Source organism: Carassius auratus, chromosome 7 (assembly GCF_003368295.1).
Source record: "Carassius auratus strain Wakin chromosome 7, ASM336829v1, whole genome shotgun sequence".
Classification (NCBI taxonomy): Eukaryota; Metazoa; Chordata; class Actinopteri; order Cypriniformes; family Cyprinidae; genus Carassius; species Carassius auratus.
The window spans coordinates 31,153,103-31,173,556 of NC_039249.1; the positions used below are offsets into that span (position 1 = coordinate 31,153,103).

Genomic DNA, 20,454 nt, shown 5'->3' on the forward strand with positions numbered 1-20,454 from the left:
TAAAAAAAGCAAGAAACATTTAAAGTTTCATGCAAAAGCTGAACTTTTCATAAAAAAAATAATGTTGCATCTTGCGTTTTAGGCGTAAATATTTGTTCTGTGTGTGAACGACCCTTTATTGTATCTCAATAATCATTATCAAAATTTTGTATAAAAATCTAAGATATTTATAATACTAATTAGTTATAATTAAAATAATTGTATATTAAATTATATTATTTTAATTTGAAATTAATATTTTTATAAATTATTTTTGAAATAAATTTAAAATTAATTGTATATAAATTCATATTATTATATTTGAAACTAAAGATTATAACTAATTCAATTAATTCTGACTGTGAATATTTAATTTCCTAATATATAAAAGAACAACCTTGGAGTGCTAAATTTGTATATATATATATATATATATATATATATATATATATATATATATATATATATATATATATATATATCTGTCCTCCATATATAAAATCCAGACAATCACTGTAAAGTCTCATCACACCACTTCCACTTCAGGCTGGTTCAGCATCTTCCTGGCACTTCCTGGTGAAAGCCACAGTATGTGTTGAACCAACAGTCACTTTACACAAAGCCCAGTGGTACAGAGACCACCTCACTGCAGGACCAATAACTTAAACCCAGACACAAATACTTATCCTGCTCCTAGCACACAATGTGATCACAGTTTGCTTCAACAGTTTGCTCAATTAGACATCACACCACTAGAGAAAGCTGCTCGATGGACTGAAGCAGACCACCAGGAGAGCAGCCCAGATTCAAAAGCATTCAGGCCTGTATGAGTATGAGAATAAAAATCCTCTAATGTAATGGAACAAAAGTCCTGATACTGAGTGTTAGCGAATAATGCCATTGTATGATTTGTTTATATTGTCCACGTAGGCATGAGTCACAAAGTCACAGCTGTAAGCATATGTCTAGCAGACTGCGCACATGCTCTAACATTCACAAAGAGAAGAACTTGACTTCCCCAATCTGGAAAACAGTGCCTCTTCGCATGAGCTCACAGAGTCTGGGTCAGGAGCTCACACTGCTCTGACTGAGGAACGGCTCCAAAGTATTTACCACAAAATCCGGTGGTGAAACCACTACACCACCCCTGAAACACAGCCCAAAAATTTATGAGAAGAATTTAAAAGACACTTTTTGTGTCAACTTTATTTAACTGCTGCACATGGTGGAAATCCATTTAAGAGTCGTTCTGTGAAACAGATCAAGCGTTAATAAAAACTGCATTGTGCTATAACAAACTAACATTTAAAACCCTAATATATGTTTTGAAATTCACAGAAATTAATGCTTTTATTCAATAAGTACGCAACTGATTAAATATGATTAATGAGTAATTGCTTTTACATTCTTGCAAAAGATTTCTATTTCAAATAAATGCTCATCAAAAGAATTACATTTTAAAATATATTAAAACAGAATTATATTGTTTTATGTTTATAGTTATATAGTCATAATTTATAATTTATAACTAGTGCTGTCCAACGATTAATTAAACTGCCTCCAAAATAAACGTTTTTGTTTTGATAATATGTGTGTGTGCTGTGTATATTTATGTTTATATAAATACACACAAATACATATATTTCAGAAAAATATGTTATGTTTATATATCAAATATATTTATATATAATATAAATTATATTAATATAAATATATATATGCATGTAAATATTTTCAAAATATACATATACTGTATGTGTATGTATTATATAAATATACACAGCACAAACATGCATATTATGTAAACAAAAACTTTTCTTTTGGAAGCGATAATCAAGATTAATCGTTTAACAGCAGCTTTTGCTATATTTTTGATCAAATAAATGCAGCCTTGGTGAGCACAAGAGACTTCCTTCAAGTTATTATTACTTCAAAAATATAATCATATAAAACAAGTGACAGTAATATAAAAGAAACATCTAAACTTGTGTATAAACTGAATCAACCATTCCTGAAACCTGTGTGGTAATCAATAAACAATAACATCATTTAAATATGTTAATCAGAATTATACAGGAATAAAAAACATCACTGCATGAATTACTAAAACCCACTGCCTGTTTTAAAATTATTTTAGCATATTTATTTGCATTGAATGTCTAAACTTTTAGATTAAGCCTCTGTGTTCTCTGCAATGGTAATAAAGCCAGTATAAAACAATAAAAGAGTTGTCCCACGGGTTGATAAAGAGAGAATGAGCTCATATCCTGGATGACTGTGAATCTGATGGACAGATTGAGGCTGGTGAGCAGAGATATCGTGACACTCTTCCTAAACCAAACCTTTTCATTTCCCAACTCAACTCAAGTCACAACTGGATGAAGGGACAGATGGTCTGTTATTCATCAGGATCTTAAAACAACTTTCCAATGCCTGTTTAATGTGCAGAATCAACTAAGTAAGCCATTTGAAGGTTGGCTTCCAGATGAGAGAAGACGCTCTCTGTTGCTTTTAAAACATTGCTATCTGTTTCAGCAATTCAGAAAGTCAGCCTCTGACTCAACCAATGGCGTGAGTTTGAGATGCAACAAGCAGTTTGTCTGATGAAAGGCGAAGGAAACAGAGAAAAGAAACCTTTTAATTCTAACTAGTACGGGGCCAATGCTTAATTTGTGTATTTAAATACTCATATGAACCATTTTCAGCATACCTGGCTTGTCTGAACCAGTGCCATTAGGCAACACTGTTCTTGCTTTGATTAAAGTGTGCAGAACAGCCCTTCGTCAGGACTACTGTATATAATTAGCATCTTTATTACAAAGAGGTAAATTACACTCTAAAGAGAGCAGCATAATTACGCTCCTATACATCAGAAATGTGAGTGGGCTGTTTATTACACCTATTAAGTGAACTTGTTAAATCGTGCTCTCTTTGAAACACTTCAAACACTCACTAACAATAAGCTGAGCTTGATTCCTTGCTGCCTTTTAAAGTGTGTGTGTGTGTCGGGGGGGGTCTCATAATGAACAAGACAAAGAAGTTTGGAAATGTACAGGAATTTGTACTCTCTTTATAATTTTGCGATATACTGTATTTGAGTTTGAAACATATGAAAATTTGTCTGCAGCTATGCATAGGGATATTGTGACTCAAGTTAAAAGCATAGTTCTTCCAAAAAAGTGATAATTCAGCATTTATTCAACCCTCATGTCTTTCCAAAGACATCTGTTTAACTTCAGCAAAACTAAATCCATCCACTCATCCAACACAACCAAAGTTCAAAAACTAAATAAACTAGAGCTGCAACTAACGATTATTTTTTCTGTCGACTAATCTAACGAATATTTTCTTAATTAGCTAATGAATCCTTTGGATAACTTTACAAAAAATATATAAGTACAACTTCTAATATAATATTTCAACCTTTATTCATTTTCAAACAATGTGGTTGAAGTTTTTACAGTATAAAATAATAAAGAGGCAAATATTAGTTTATTATAGCTTTTATAATTAAACCACAGTAGCCATAAATTTACAGTTGTCTGAGACGACATGAAATGTTCTTTAGCATCACAAACCATAAAATGTAGTCACATTCTGCTATGGTTTAGCATGGTTTCCAGAGATCTGGAGCTGATTCGGGGTAGCTCTGTGGTTTGTAACTGTTGTCTCGCGGCGCGCTGTCTTTTAAGGGGCCGTTCACATATCACGTCTTTTGCGCGCTCAAGTTCGTTATTTCCAATGTAGGCACGCAATAAGTTTTTTCCAGGCGCGTCTGCACCGCATCGAATTAAAAAAACTCAACTTTTCAGAATGCCGCAAGAGCAAGAATATCAGACCTGAACCAGGAAGTTGGTAGCCAGATCACACGGTAACCAGTTAAACCGTAACACCGGAGAGCGCAAAGATGTTTTCCTCTGAGGTGCTCGCTCATCGCAGTTGTGCTGCTGTGGTACACCATATCGGTTTTGAATAAAGGGAACAAAGGGCCATTTTATTTGTCCTCTGTTAAAAGTATTCCCATACTTTTGATAACAGTGGTCTCTGTTTTTGTGATAGAATGCAACTTTCTCCATTCCCAGTATGCCATTACGCGAGATGTAAACAAACAGTGTGATGCGTCGACGCATTTAACGCACGTCGACGTATCGATGACATCGACTCGTCGTTGTAGCACTAAAATAAACATTGTAAAAGTAATCAAGTCACACTTTATTTTTAAGGTTCAACTCTCGCTATTAACAAACCATTAACTCTTGACTGTTGCCTCAATAAACTCTTAATCTGCTGCTTATTATTAGTAAGTAAGGTAGTTGTAAAGTTTAGGTACTGGATAGGATTAGGTACAAAGAATATGGTCACGCAGAATAAGTCCTTATAAACAGCCAGTGTATTAAAAATATGCAGGCTAATAAGCAACAAGTTAATATGACATTTGGTCCCTAAAACAAAAGTGTTACCAGTAATCCATACGAATCCGAGCCTTCTGATTTCTATGAATCTATGGTAAACATAAGCTGAAATGTCTGTGCTCAATATGCATGAACCAATGAGATTTGATCTTGCATGTAAAACTCACATACTGAGCTTATGTGACATGAGGGTGAAAGAATGATGCCATTTTTGGGTAAACTATCCCTTTACACTTGATGCTTTGATAGTTCAATGATTGGGTGGATGCTAATAAGCTGGTGCTGTGCAGTTGTTATTGGGTGTTCTGGCAACAACAAATCAATTTGTCATGAGAAAATCCACACAATTCATTATCAGTTCACAATAGCGCAGGGTGTGTGACTTACTGTATGTGTTATAGTATGAGCAATAGTAGATGTTTGCCTCACCACAAACCACAATTAAACTACAAAAAAAGAGTCAGAGAGCACTCATCTGATGAACAACATGTGTCCAAGATGTTATATATATAATGATGTCATAGCATACAAAAATCATTGCCCAAGATCAGGGCAAATCTGAGATGGAGTCTATAAACCACCTTAATGTTTGGTTTATAAAGATCTTAACAAAGGATTTGCCAGCTCATTTAATCGTCATAACATATTCCAGTATTGTTATTGTCTTGGCTTTTTGCAAGCTTACCTTAATGCCCTCGCAGGCTTTGCCTTTCTTGTACTCTTTGTGGCTGGCTCTCTTGTCCAGCTTACTCCAAAGGGCTTTGGCTTTCCAGCAGGTCACCGTGCTCTTCAGGCCGCTGTAGAAGCTGCTGTGCTCCAGAGGGTCAAGCTCAAGGTAACCGCACATGATATTGAAGGCCTGCAGGGTGCTTTTGCAGTCAGTGGCCTGAACAAAGTTCTCAAATAGTCGTCCTGACTGGTTCTTCTCATCTTCGGCTTCACCCATCGTCTATTTTGCGGGATTATAGACACTGCGTTTGTGATATCTTGCTCCACCGAACAACTACACCCAAACTTCAGTCTCCTCACTCATGGTAAAATCTGAAAAAAGGAATAAAATGTCTATTCATTTTAATATTTTAAAGAAAAAAAATGTATACGACTTGGTCATGAGAATCTTTTTTTTTTTTTCTTTCATTGTCATTTCTTGGAAAATAAAATAAATGTATAAAAATTAACTAAAATAAATACTTTTTTTCTGCCAAATTAAAGTCCTGTGATGCGGCCAATATTAAATTATGAAAATGTGATTTGTTATGAAAATGCAAGGTTTGTTCACAGAGGAAAAATGTCATATGATACACCAAAAAGTATGCTATAAATAAAATATGAATTCATATCTAATTCATTATACAGGTAGAAGAAAATATATAAAGAATATATATATATATATATATATATATATATATATATATATATATATATATATATATATATATATATATATATATATATATATATATAACTTTGCATATTACTATTGATTAAGATAAGACTGTATATTACTATTGATAAAAAATTGTATAAAAGTTTTTTAAAACCATAAATACGAAGAAATACATAAATACAAAAAATAAATACAAACCCTAACTACTAAGAATATGCGCCTGTTTTATTGATTTATTTTTTTGTATACTTAAATGTCTTTATCTTTGACACTCATTGACGTCATTGCCAGGGAAAAAAACAATACAAAAATAATTTTTTTCTTTTCTTTTTTTCTTTTTTTTTGTTAATCCACTGCAATTTAGGCTGCCATACTATACTACTGCCTGAAGCAGGAGGCCACACACACTGCAGAAACCCACTCCTTCAAATGTTCGTAATCTGATACATTAAAAAAGTACATCAACAACAACAGAAAATGAAATGTCTTATTTTTTTTGACAGGAATGAAAAAAGCAGAGCCAGTATTGGTTACATCTTAACGGCGGTTTGACGTCAGATACATCAGATAATCCATCCCCAGAATCTTACTGTTGAATGGAGATAACAGCTGATTTAACCAGACTGCCAGCCGTGTGCTTTTGCAGAGAGCATAGAAAAAACTGTTTATCTTGCAGCATTGCCCTGCTGAACCGTGAACAGGACAGAGGTGCTCTTTTGCAGGCAGTTGGGGACATGTCGCTACCCTGGCAACAAACTCCACTGGTGTGTATTTTTAGTGAACTCCCTTATAACATTTCAAAGCCCCTGCACTTCCTCGAGATAATAAACACACTTTAAAGACGCCACAAAACATAAGCACAATAAACCTAACACCACATAGAAAAGCCCTCCACAGTCTGTGAATATTTCATTAGATACAAAATGTCTAAATGTTCCTAATATGTGCTGAAAATGAAATCATGTCCTTTCTCTTTGCATATGAATATGCCTTGAAAGCACATGAAAGCAGTCATGGTAGGATTGCTGTGGTAGTACTAGACTCATTTTACTCCAGAACATATTTTTCTCTGGGACGGGACATCCCCTTGATTTTGTGGTGAGTTAATGTCTAGTGGTATAAAGGAAAAGACAAGCATATTTGTAGATTTTCTTTTGCTCTTTTTATATCCCTTTCTTTCAAAGGAATCATTATTATATGATTTCCTTCTCGTGTTGAGCACAGAAGGAGAAATTTAGCAGAATGTTCAAGCTGCTCTATTCTACACAACAAAAGTAGAAGCTAACCAGAGGACAAAACATTATATCTCAATCATTTCTGGAATTTTTGTCAGCTATTATAATTAGACAATATTTTGCTTAAGTGTGTTTTTGTACTTTTCATAGTCTTCTTATTCTGTAAAGCCGTTTAGTTCACAGCATTAACAGAAACTGACTTACTTAGGCTACCTTTAAAAAAAAAAAAACCTTCACCCTTAAGGGTCGATGTTTGCCACATTTAATTGATCACCAAGGTCATTTTTATGTTTACAAAGGCATTTTTTTTTTCAAATCTTATTAGATGCAGTATAACACTTACAAAGCAAAAAGGCAGTAACTGCATTTTTGGTCAAAAATTTGCTATTGTCATTTTCATGACATTCAAGGCATCCTTTGTTATGTGACAAAACATCTGAAATGTGTGTCATTTTGGAGAAAAATGGTAGTTGTTTGTACAGTAACTACTTAGGCTGGATGACAGGATAACTTTTAAGTCATTTTTCTCAGTTCTGCACTCTGCGTAGTTACTGCCTTTTTGCTTTGTAGGGCTGTATAGGCTGTTATTAATCAAATTAAATCAGTATTCTTGCACTGCAGAAGAAGCACAAAAGCTGGTTCTAAATTAGCATTTAGATAACGTTGCAATGCAATTACAACTTCATAAATAATGATATGAGATGAATGCATTTTTCAGGAAATTATGCTTGTAAATATGAAACAAAAACCACACGCAGGTGTCTTAATGAGTGAGTCATTGAATCATTCGAACTGTTTGTTCAAACAGCTGATTCGTTCAAGAATGAAGCAAGTGACTCACAAATGGATCACCGAATAATTGATTCACAACTAAATGTCTACAATGTAACTTACAATATTGTATTCTTGAATAAAATCAATATCCCATTTTGCAATCATGCTTATTTGGGCATAACAGCATTTGTGCTCGTGTGATATTGCTTAACTATATCGAACAGGAATATAACGGACAAAAACCCACCATATTATACATAGAATTTTTACAATCTAACTGCATTCTGTATCCCACAGTGAAAGCTTGCAATCTCAAGACATGTTTGTTTAGTTTTTTGCAAATTGAGTTACATTTGTATCGTAGACAATACATATTGTTCACTCCTGCTGTCAAGCTTCATAAAGGACAACACCATGAAAAGTCGTAGGCCTTTGTGCAATAATTGTACAAGGGAAAAGTTAAGGCTTGGATCTAGTTGAAGAAGTTTCAATGAATAAACAACGAATGCAGTCCACTCTGGGAAAACCGCAACAGCTTTTCAAACAAATGCAAAGACAACAAATGACAACTCAAGATAAAAAGCCAACATGGAATAACAAAAATCTAAACTAGACACAGGTGAACTCAATCTTTCACTACAGAAAAAAAAAGTGTTTTAGTAACCAAGGGAACTGAGGAAACAGGAAACAAACACAAAAACCACAGAACCGAATAAACTTCAAAATAAGAGTCTTTAGACGGAATAACACAAACAAGATGTGACTATACGATAGCTTAGCATGAGGAGTAGGCTAAAACTGAACTCCGTATTCCAGGAAAAATCTAAAGGCACTAAGTCTGACGGTGCAAAAGCTTAAACATTAAGAAACACGGGCAGTAGTGGATGTATCTCTGCAGTTACCTGAATATTTCAGTGCTTCCATAAAGTCCTTATCCCTCTTGTTCCTTATGTATACACATCATTAATACTGTTATAAACCTGCAGTCAGATATCCACTTCTGTTGTGAGACAGACAAATCAGTCTGCATTATGAGGCATGATGGCAGTTGTAGTGAGGCCAGATCTGAGTGCCGGGTGTGTTTTTAGGACACTGTTTTGCTAGTGGTGGTCTAAGTGAGGGGATGTGTCAGCTCTTGTCATGTGAGTGTTAGATGAACTCCTTTTGGAGACAGACGCGCTAACACTCGCATACACTGCATTCCAGCAGCCAGAAGCCGAACATAGTTGTGTATCAGACCACACCTCCCCAGTCACTTTTATTTATATGAGTGTGAGAGCAGGCTCTGCATAGGCACTACAACGGACACAGCTGAACACGACTGGTTTGGATTTGTTTAATGCACCTGATTAAGATATAATGGTCTCACTGCATTAAAAAGTTGTCAAATCATGTGATCTGCATACCATAAGACAGCCAAACTGATTTTAAGTTGAGTCACTTCCTTCTGAAGATGTGGCATTGTTATCGATATGTTCGAAATTAAATAATATTTGCTTAAAAAGTTTGTCATTAATTACTCGCGTATGCACCCAGGTAGATTGTTTACATTCAGATCAAAGTGTAAACGATGTAAACAACGTATTTGTGTACATACGTTGCATACATTCTTTATATATGTGATACTATCCAAAATGGCACTATATGGTGACGCATAGGAAACTAATAGTTATATAAAGTCGTTATTTTTGTTTTCTTTGCGCACAAAAATGTTCTTATAGTTCCTAAAAATCACTGTTGAACCACTGATGTCACATGGATTATTTTAACAATGTCCTTGCTATGTTTCTGAGCCTTGATCGTGTAAGGATCCTTGCTGTCTATAGGAGGGTCAGAATGCACCAAAAATATCTGTATTTGTGTTCCAAAGATGAACGGAGGTCTTACAGGTATGGAACAACATAAGGGGGAGTAATTAATGACATAATTTCCATTTATTGATGAACTGTAAGGTCTATTATATTAGCGTCCAGTCGTCCACTCCAATGGCTCATAACGTTCTGTTACTTTAAATGCTTTAAACTTTGATGGATTCTGATTGGCTGTCAATGTTTTTTGTACATCAACAAAAAAAAAAAAAACATTCTGAACGTGATTCCAATGTTATCATTCCTCTGTGTCATAACCATTGTAGTTTTTTGTGGACTTTTCCCCAATTTAGTACAACTGTTATCATTATAGTTATCATCTTCTGTGTAAACGGACCTTTAAGGTAATCAAATGTTATGTAAAAGTGTCAATGAAAATAACAGTGTCCACAAAAATGAAAAGCAAAATTGTTTAAAAAATCAAATTCAAGATGCATGTGCAAAGTTCTTGTACAATTTGTATTCATGTTGTTTTTATGCCGTTTTTTTACAATAAACTATCCATTTTTTCAATGCATCTACACATACTGCATACTGCAGAAATAATACTATGTTAGTATGCTAATCCAACATAACCAGAAACTTTCAGCAGAATTATTTTATTACGAAAAATCTTGTGTTAAAGCATCATAAAAACGCAACCGTTTCGCCACAATTGCAGCTACTGCATCCAAACCCAAAGTAACTATAATATGTGGTCATTGTAGTATGTCTGCTTGGAAGGCTTAATTAAAATGTGTCAATAACTATAACTGAGCGGCTGGCATGTCAGGCTTCACGGATGGAAGAAAATAGCTATTAGGTCCATCTGTAGAGGCATTCCTCTACAGTGAGCAGTGGAAGGTAGCACACACTGTCCCTCCGTTTGCTCTTTCAGCTGAATCTGCATTGTGCAGACTTACATACCATGACTTCACCATCTGACAGAATGGAAAGGGCCACTGCGGCTAGACGGCACTAACCCACAGAACACCAGTAAATTGTGCACACACTGTGGCAGAGCACTTATTAAAATGCTATCAAGTCTGCCCTTTAATGTGTTGATGGGAATTCCAGTGATGTTAAATATATCCTACAGTAATACCTCTGCCTCAGATGCCATTTATTTCTACTAATACATTTCAAGTGGTATTATGAATGAACGCGCAGTGGTTTGTGGGCAATATTAAAATAAAGCTATTAGAATGTGCAAAGATCTGCACTTTGAATTTCCACCAGAAATAGTAAACCATTGGGGCACCATTCGGATACTCATTTTAACATTATACAATTTGGGACACACTAATTTTAATTCTGAATACTATTTAGGATGGATAGCATGCACATCGGGTCTTGTGTGGGGCTAAGTTCCCATCATGCACAGTGACTCAAATGCATAATGAGAAAGACTGAATTGCCACTTTTTTATTCTTCTACTCATTACAATTAATTACTTTGAACAATAAGGTTTACAGAGACAATCATGGTTAACTTGTTAATGATGATTTAGTTTTTATGTTTGGAGCCAATTTGATGAATTTAAGTCACAGTCCACACCCTTTATTACATAAAAATGTTATATTTGATTTCTAAGGGATACAGTCCAATAAGACGCAGTCTGCCAGCTAGCAAATGACTGCAAGAAAAACAGATCCCAGACATGAAGCGTGCAGTTTGCTGTTGTTGCTGTAGAGAGCTTCCAGCTATGAAACCAAACAAAAGGAAGCTGATGTCAGTGAGGAAACAGAGGGAAAGCTGGGAGCCGAACGTAACGGACTTAATTGCCACCCTATACAAAGAAAACCAGGAAGGAACCCCCATCTGATAAGCAGACATTACGCCTGTTAGTTGCATGGCAATCTCAGAAAACAATATTTCCCAGCATCCCTTATGGGCTTAACCTTTCCCCGAGGTGCAAACACGCTCTCAGTGTCTCACACTTGCAGTAAAGACACTGCTTCACGAAAGACTGCCAAAACAAAAGGAAGCCGTCATGGACAGAAGTCCAAACAGTGTGTTATCTAAGTGGCCTCAGTGAACGTCTCATACGAAAGTCATTAATTCACACAGAAGTGAGAGTGCGAGACAGAGCAGCTGAGGGCCGTCTTAGAGGTTGTCTGAACCTTTCCAGAAGGAAATTTATCTTAGGACACTCATGAAAGTTTGGCAAAGCACTCTGGAGAATAACCATTTGCAGAGATGATTATACAGCTAGCTTTATAAGCTTCATTCTTTTACTTTGAGAAATAATATTCTAGTGAATATAACTAACAAAAATTTTTACCACAACAGCAATGATCATTTTAAGGGGGAATGCTCAATTAATATAATATTAAATTGATTTTTTTTTTTTTTTTGCATTATCATTGACGTATTGAATTATACAAACCAGGCTCACTGTTAACACAATTAATAATCAATTAATAAAGACTGACTGTCGATTAATTAAGATTTTTTTGCACAATACTATGTTATGACTTCAATACACTTTACCATAGTAAATTATTTTTAAACTAATACATATTTACATTTACATCACATAAGCAGCTCCTCCTCGAAACCATATGTATGGCTTTTCTGACATAGTAAACTTGCTCGATAGCATACCTGGTACAGTATTGCCTTGTAGTGCGAGGCAGATGTACGAGCCCGATATAAGAACTCAAAGACTTCAGCAAATGCATTTTTATCACATGTTAACACTATCGGTTGGGTTTAGGGTGGGATTTAGTGTAGGTGGTGTGCTACTTTCAAATGCAAAAGAGAACTAACCTTATAGCACAACTCACCAGACATTTAAATTCTGAATTGCTGCGATACGTGTAACAACCAACATAGCAAAAGTTGCCATATTCACATCTGTTTTGGATAAAACTTAAAGAACTTTTCCTGCCACTCACTGGACATTATAATTAGAAACTGTTGCAAAACGTGCAAGAAGCAATGTCATAGAATTTGGCAGAATTGTTGCTACAGGCACAGTTTTTCTAATGAGCCTGGATTGGAATCACATTCTGAATGCATCTCTGTATCATAGAGTTGCCTCAATTTGCATTAACAATCTTAAAAATAAAAGTTCCAAAAGGGGGGTTCTCACAGCAGTGTCATAGAGAAGTGTCAAAGTTTTGGTTCCCAAAAGAACCTTTCAGTGAAGAGTTTTTAAACGAACAATTTTTTCTTAAGACTGAAGAACATTTTAATCATCTAAATAAACTTTTTCCACAGTAAAGAACCTTCTGTCGAATGAAAGTTCTATGGATGGTAAAGGTTCTTTGTGGAACCAGTGCAAAAGAACCTTACATGGCATTTCAAAGCAAGGTTTGTGTCACATTTTTAGAAAGACACCACAATGACTTTTGAGATTGTTTGGAGGACATCAAATCATTATACCGCTAATGCAGCAATGGATTCTGGCACCAAATAAATTATCTGAGTCAACCGCACATCTTCAGTCAGGACACTCTGCGGTCATTAGAATCCTGTGATGGGCTCTGAGGATCAACTTGCATTACAGCAGGGCAGAAATAGTGAGGCAGAAGAATTGATATGTGAGCAGACAGGCTCAGAATAGACAAGTCCCGTGTTCAAAGAGAAAAGAAAAACACGTCCAGGCCGATCAGCTGCTACCTGTAACAGGCCACCTGAAGCCCACTGTGGCCTCCTCACTTGAGACCAGTAGATGTCAGAATGCCTTTGATGTAGTCCCAATCATTTAGATAGAGAGAACTGAAAGATTTTGCACATTCTTGTAAATGAGGGATCCAATTTTACAGTTCCATACCATAGAGCAATGGTCTCAAACTCAATTCCTGGAGGGCCACAGCTCTGCAGAGTTTAGCTCCAACTAAGGAAACAGGATAAGACCCAGGGGGTGAAAACTTTTTGAATTTGAAAAAAACAAGTAAACTTGTACTTAATATGTCTTCCAGGAAACATGCAAGTATCTTCTGTTGCTTCTGAAGGGCAGTACTAATGAAAAAAAAATGCTATTTCAACAAAATAAGAAAAAAATAGTTCAAAAGTTTTCACCCCCCAGTTTCCTTCTGGAGCATCAGTGAATTTTTGAACCTTTTTTAATAGTTGTGTTGGAGTCCCTCAGTTATCCTCAGTGTGAAAAGATGCATCTCAAAATCATACAGTCACTGCTGGAAAAGGTTCAAATATGCAAAGGATGCTGGAAAACTGAAGAATCTGCAGGACATGGAGGATTTTTCTGAGGAACAGTGATCAGTTTAAATGTTCAGAACAAACAACGACAAACAACAATCACAAAAGAAAAAACGTATATCAGAGTCAGTGGCCAGAGTCGTAGATCATACAGGTAACCACACACAGTATTAAGAACCAATTTTTTTTTTTTTTTATTAACTAAATGTTAACATTTTGATGTAAAATATCTTACTCGGGACAGTACTAAATAAAAAATAACATGCATTTTGTATGATCTCTCTAACTTTGTTTAAATTATAAAAAATTTCACATACGTATTCTGCAAGGGGTTCCCAGACTTATGAACATTTGGGAACCCATTGCAGAATCTGTGATAATGTGAATTTTATATATAGTCTTATCAAGAATTATGTGCAATTCAATATATAATACATTTAAATTTTGTGGTACTTATCTTAAACTTAAAAAAATATTGTTAATGTTAATGTTCTAAACTCATCAATTATAAAAATAAAAATTTTTTTATATAAAACAGCTCTACAGAAGACAATCATTCAGCTTAGGTTGGTATCATAATCCAGCTCAATTTAGTTCCTCAATTGAGACTTTGTTCTCAACCAGTGTCAGTGCAGTTGCATTTATGATACTACTGAATTTGAACTGTTTCAGATTTGAATATTAAAGCAGAATTCTGTAGAAAGCACTGATGTGATGAAGAATAGGCATGACAAAGTCTTATCTAGATATACAGTTAGCCAGATATAAGGGTTGATGCTTTTTTGAATCCTTCTTGCTGATCTACAGTATAGAGTCAAAAGCATCTTCACCATATTGTTTTTTAACGAAGTAATTGTGAGTTCCTCCAATGTTCATCCTCTCAAGAGCCTCTGCAAACATACAGTAAGTATCTGCTTAATAATGAGACTTCATTATATTTTTGAACCAAGTCTTGCACATATTCACCCATCTGGGCGACCTTTACAAAACTGCAGAACAGGAAGCGTGGACTCATGGAAAGGTGTTTTTACAGGGGAAAAGCAAAGGTTCACGGGTCTAATCTAAAACAGGGCTCCAGTCTGGCGTCTGAGCTACATGTCATGTTTTTGATCCAGTTGCCACGGAGACCCTAAATATTGTGTTAAATGTATTTAAACGCTTTATTGTGCTTGCTGATGATGAGCTCATGGAGAAATGTTGCTTTTATTTTAGGATGATGGCTTATTTAGTGTGTCCAACTGCACAGTTTAGAAACCGTTTACAAACTCCCTGAGCGCCAAACTTGTGTTTAAATCAAGCTTTACTGAAAGCCACTAATTAAAACTGAGATGCTCTGCCAGTAGATGCACTTTCAATCCAACGCCGTGAGGCCTTGTAACAGATTGTCTTCAATGATTCATGAAACGCTAAGAAAGCTGAATTCATGCCAACAGTTTTAACGTCTGTCAAATTTAAACATTTTCTGCCCTTACAAATCCCCATCACAATGTTGTGGGTGGTTGCCAGGGAATAACTAGTGGTTACTAGGGTAACTGCAACTTTTTATCTCACAATTCTGACATTTTTTATCAGAACTGGAAGCTTATATCTCGTTATTTTGACTTTCAGACTCACAATTGTGTTGTAAAGTGTTATAAAGTCAGAATTACAAGATTGCTCACAACTCTGACTTTTTTCTTGCAATAGAAAATAAGTCAGAATTGCAAGAAAAAAATCAGAATTACGAGTTATTATCTCACAATTCTTAAAAGAAATCTTCGCACTTGCAAGTTTATACCATGCAATTCTAAGGAAAAAAAGTCAGAATTGTGGGATATAAACTCGCAATTGCAAGAAAAAATGTCAGAAATTAGTTTATAGAATTTATGTATTTTTTGCAATTGTGAGTTCATCTTGCAATTCTGAGAGAAGTTAGAAAGTCAGAATTCCGAGATAAACTCGCAACTGTGAAAAAAAGTCAGAATTGCGAGATAAAAACTCGCAATAGAGAGAAAAAGATATTACATCTTGCAATTCTGACTTCATTTTTCGCAATTGTGAGTTTATATCTTGCAATTCTGATTATAAACTTGCAATTGCAAATTTATATCACACAATTCTGAGAAAAAACTCACAGTTTGCACAGTTCCATTGTGGTATTAATTTTTTTTTATTTTTTTGTCAGTGGCAGAAACAGACTTCCATTCAAATTCAACTTTATGAGTTACTTACACACTAAATAATTATAGATTTTAGGGGTTTGTTCAAATGGATCTGAGTCCACCTTGCCTTGTCCTAGTCCTTTACCAACTGAGTTTGTGAGGGAGACATTCATTCAAGTCTTTTTTATATAAATGTTATTTACTCTTTTTTTTTAATCTTTCATGTTACACATGACACAAATTCGTCTGTTCTCCAAAATGTCAAGAGTCCATTTCATGTTCCAGAAAAAGTCCAACTTAATTCATAATCGCAGTCTGAGTCCGAGTTGGAGTCCCAGTCTCCCAGCTCTAGAAATCACCAACACTAAGTATGAAAAACAGTAATAGCAAAGGCTTATCAAAGGATACCAACTGCCATTTTGGTGAACACACCAAATAAGGGGATATCATTGGCCAGAGTTTAAACAGATCCGAGTATAAAAACAAATTTATAAGTATAACAGATGCCCAACATCCAGATTTACATACAACCTGATTGTTTTCATGTCCTGCCAAAAAGCATTCTTTCCACACTATTTCTGTTCTTACATCAACATGGCAAAGCTCCTCAGTCGAAATTCCTTATTTAACAGTAACACATGGACTAACTTCTGACAAATGAGGGTGTTGGCGTATATAGTGTGCAGGACACACAACTGGCAGACTGTGTTTGGCAGACGATATCTTCAGAGGGATGCTGCACTGCTGCACTGTAGTGGCCAACAGAACGGACCGTTATTGAGGAAATTCCAGCCAAACAGACAGAGAGCTGGTTTAATAAAAATGTGATTAATATTTATCAGACTTTCAAAGTGTCGAATGATATGTGGACTGTAAAAACACGAATGTATCACCTCTGTCAAAGTGATTTCAATGTGTCTGTAATAAGAGTGTCAAGTGATTTCAAATTGAATCATATCAGTTTTATTATTTGCAGATTAAATATGCAAGCCTGCAAAAACACGAAGGAGGAACTTGCAGCTTGAATTGAGAACTGCACTATTATGTTTGAACTTTTGATTATATATATATATATATATATATATATATATATATATATACATCACCGGACCTGAACCCAATCGAGATGGTTTAGGGGTGAGCTGGACCGCAGACTGAAGGCAAAAGGGCCAACAAGTGCTAAGCATCTCTCAGGGAACTCCTTCAAGACTGTTGGAAGACCATTTCAGGTGACTAGCTCTTGAAGCTCATCAAGAGAACGCCAAGAGTGTGCAAAGCAGTAATCAAAGCCAAAGGTCGCTACTTTGAAGAACCTAGAATATGACATATTTTCAGATGTTTCACACTTTTTTGTTATGTATATAATTCCATATATAATTTCACATGTGTTAATTCATAGTTTTGATGCCTTCAGTGTTACTACAATTTTCATAGTCATGAAAATAAAGAAAACTCTTTGAATGAGAAGGTGTGTCCAAACTTTTGGTCTGTACAGTATATATATATAATTAGGAAGTGTGAATCACGCCCTCATGAGGGAAAGAGATGTTTTCAGTTCTGTAAGACAGGAAGTTATTGCTCATCCACAGAGGAAGATGAAACTGTTTTGTGGCTGCCTTGTTTATCACAAATCTCAGTCAAAGACCAACCTTCACCAGAGTTTAAAACTACGATAAGACTCAAAGTCTGTATTTATAATATATCATAAAGACAGGCATCATATCTTTTAATAGAATTTGAGATGAGTAGATAGGTTGCATCATCAATCTGTTGCTTGATCGATCCAGCTCCAGACTGCAAACTTCAGGTTGAGTGCAAACAGTTGGGTGTTTAAAGTCCAAAAGGTGAATGTGCTGGATATCCAAAGGGTGAATTTCCAGTTTGCCAATATTCACTGTCTGGAATATATTTCTAAAATTCTCATTGAGATCCGGACAAAGAAAACTGTGTGAAAATCGAGTGGTGTTAACTCTACTAAACTTCACACAAGTTCAAGAGCAGGTTACTGAACGAGCCACTGACTCCTTGAAGAAACATTAAAGGGAGTATTATCTTTCTCACACTGAGAACAACCAATCATTCATCTCTCTCTCTATCTCTCTCTCTCTCTCTCTCTCTCTCTCTCTCTCTCTCTCTCTCTCTCTATCTCTCTCTCAAGCAGTTGCATTTTCAATAAAAAGTTAAGATGAGTCTTAGAAGGTCCGAAAATAAACATAATGAACATACATGCAGCTTATTTAAATTTCATTTTTGATAATATTTCTAATGAGTGATGTAACAAGGTGCAATTTGTTAGTTTTTCATTCAACATACTGGCCCAAAAGACTTTAGACACAGTTGGACACTCAAGTCATACTTAAAGTTTGAAGATGTTCATTGGAGACAGACACAATGGCATCAGCAAACAAATAATGCTAGAGCTTTTCTCAGACCTTCACATTTTATATTTGCAAATAAAACCAACTAGCCCCACGCTGATTTCTAAAAGACCGTTTGACAAGAAAGTGTCCCATTAATTTGTTGTTACAGTATTGCTTTATCATCTGAACAAACTTATTTAATTTCCCTGAAAAGTATAGGTTTGGTATTTTGTTATGATTTAGCTATAGGCTATTAATAGATTTTAAGTGTAAACATACCTTTGGAGTCTCTACTTCGTCTCTGTCTCACTTTCTGTGTCCAGTTATTGAAGTAGGCTATGATAAGCATTTTGAAAGTGTGTTACTGCACCCTTTATCACAATTATTAAATGACAATGAAAAGAATGCCGTTTTTAAAAAGAGGTCCGACATTTGAAAAGGAGAAGCGAAGTAGCTTCCTCTTCTACTGTAGTACACAAAGCTAAACTAATTTAATCAAGCTTACTGAACTTAATCAGAATGAAAATACGTGTCAGATCAAGACAGATGATCGTTATAGATCAGTTGTCAGCTATGGGCTACGCTTCGTCAGATTAAATGAACCAGATTTATTGACTCCGATAAGCCTGTGTTTTGGCGGCACTAATTCAAAATGTTTACACACACACACACACACACACACAAAAAAAAAAAAAAAAAAAAAAAAAAAAATTGGCTACACTAAAAACGTTTTATAGCAACGATATACATTAAGCAGCATGTGTTTCTGCAGGTGAAGTTGAACCGAAACAACCTGTCATTAGAATTCAATGGATAGAAATGATTCTGGTCAGCAGAGGAAAATACAGTAGCGATTCAACAGCAAATACTCTCCTCAGATAATACAGGATTACAAATAGTCAACATAACTATGTGAAATAAGTAACAGGCACTTACTTTCGCCCTTGTGGGACTGAAGGCACAGGTAGAGCGATCGTGTGACAGTCAGTGAGGAGTGAAAGGCAGCAGAAGCGCGCTCATGTGAGGCAGTGACTGACTGTAGCTGCAGTGTGTGTGTGTGTGTGTGTGTGTGCGTGTGTGTCAGATGCGCAATCAGTTTACCTGCTCTTTCACAACACGAGGCGAAATATACTGGCTATCTATCATCCACGGCGGGAGGCAATACATGACGTTTGTGGACATGCGAAGTTGGGTTTCCTATTGGCTCTGTGCATTTTATACGTGTTGGAGGCAGAGACCGTTCTATTTAAAATCACTTCAGCGCGGTCTACATTAGCAACCTGTTGACATAATCCAAGAATAAGGTAACCTATTTCACTCGCCCTATATAAAGACTTCCAGAACAATAAAAGGTGATAGTTCATGCTTTTTCATACTTGATAACACACTACATGTAGGCTACTCTAAGGATGCAATGGTGAACAATAAAGCACATAATCACTGATAGCATCTATCATCTTCTGTGGGCTCTTACTTTATTTATTTATTCCTATTTCAACTGTTTAAGATGAACTCTTCCCAGCAGTGATATAAACTGAATCTTGGACGCTGAACGCCTTCTAATTTAACTCACATTTAGACAATGGCGCCACCGCGTGGCTCGAACACGCAGTTTCTAATATAAGATTACTGTAGATTAGATTCAACTTTAATGTCATTGCACATGTAAGGTACAAGGCAACGAAATGCAGTTAGCATCTCACCAGAAGTGCAATAAGCAGTAAGTACAGGATATACAGTGTCTGACGATCTGTGACAAATGTACAATAAATATACATATTTACAAGGCATGCACTATGGACATCATTTACAGATTTTTAAATACTATCAGCATGATAGGTGTACTGTGAACATACTTTACAGATGGATTATGTAATAAATGTATGTACACTATAAGCAGAAACTATGAATATATGAACATCATTTACACTAGTGCAATGGCTTCAAAAAAGTGCATAGAAAAATATTCCAGTGTGCAAATGGATCATTCAGGTTTCTGGATGAACAGACAGTAGTGCAAGTAATAGCAAGTGTAACTGTTTGCTTGTTTGCTTGTTTGTTTGATTGTTTGTTTGTTTTTAAACCAGATGTAGTGAGAGGGGGATGAGGAGTGTGTGTGTGTTTGGTGTGTGTGTGGGGGGGGGGGGTTGAG

The 20,454-nt window shown here is 35.6% G+C and overlaps 1 protein-coding gene across 36 annotated transcripts in view; it reads right to left on the reverse strand.

Annotated features, from left to right (window-relative positions):
• mical2a (microtubule associated monooxygenase, calponin and LIM domain containing 2a) overlaps positions 1–19,397 on the reverse strand; it is a 60,224-nt gene extending 40,827 nt beyond the window's left edge. For 34 of the 36 annotated variants that reach the window (XR_003292487.1, XR_003292494.1, XR_003292493.1 and 31 more), the window contains exons 1-2: positions 19,239–19,397; positions 5,077–5,432 (exon numbers count right to left, since the gene is read on the reverse strand). Coding sequence is in view for 27 of the 36 variants with exons in the window: in XM_026268459.1 (XP_026124244.1) it covers positions 5,077–5,337 (261 nt within the window). In the remaining 9 variants the exon portion in view is untranslated. Of the gene's footprint in view, positions 1–5,076; positions 5,433–8,689; positions 8,886–18,581; positions 18,639–19,238 lie in introns of those variants that run through there. The other 2 variants (XM_026268435.1, XM_026268434.1) reach the window with 2 other exon arrangements.
• Between the last annotated feature and the right edge of the window lie 1,057 nt (positions 19,398–20,454).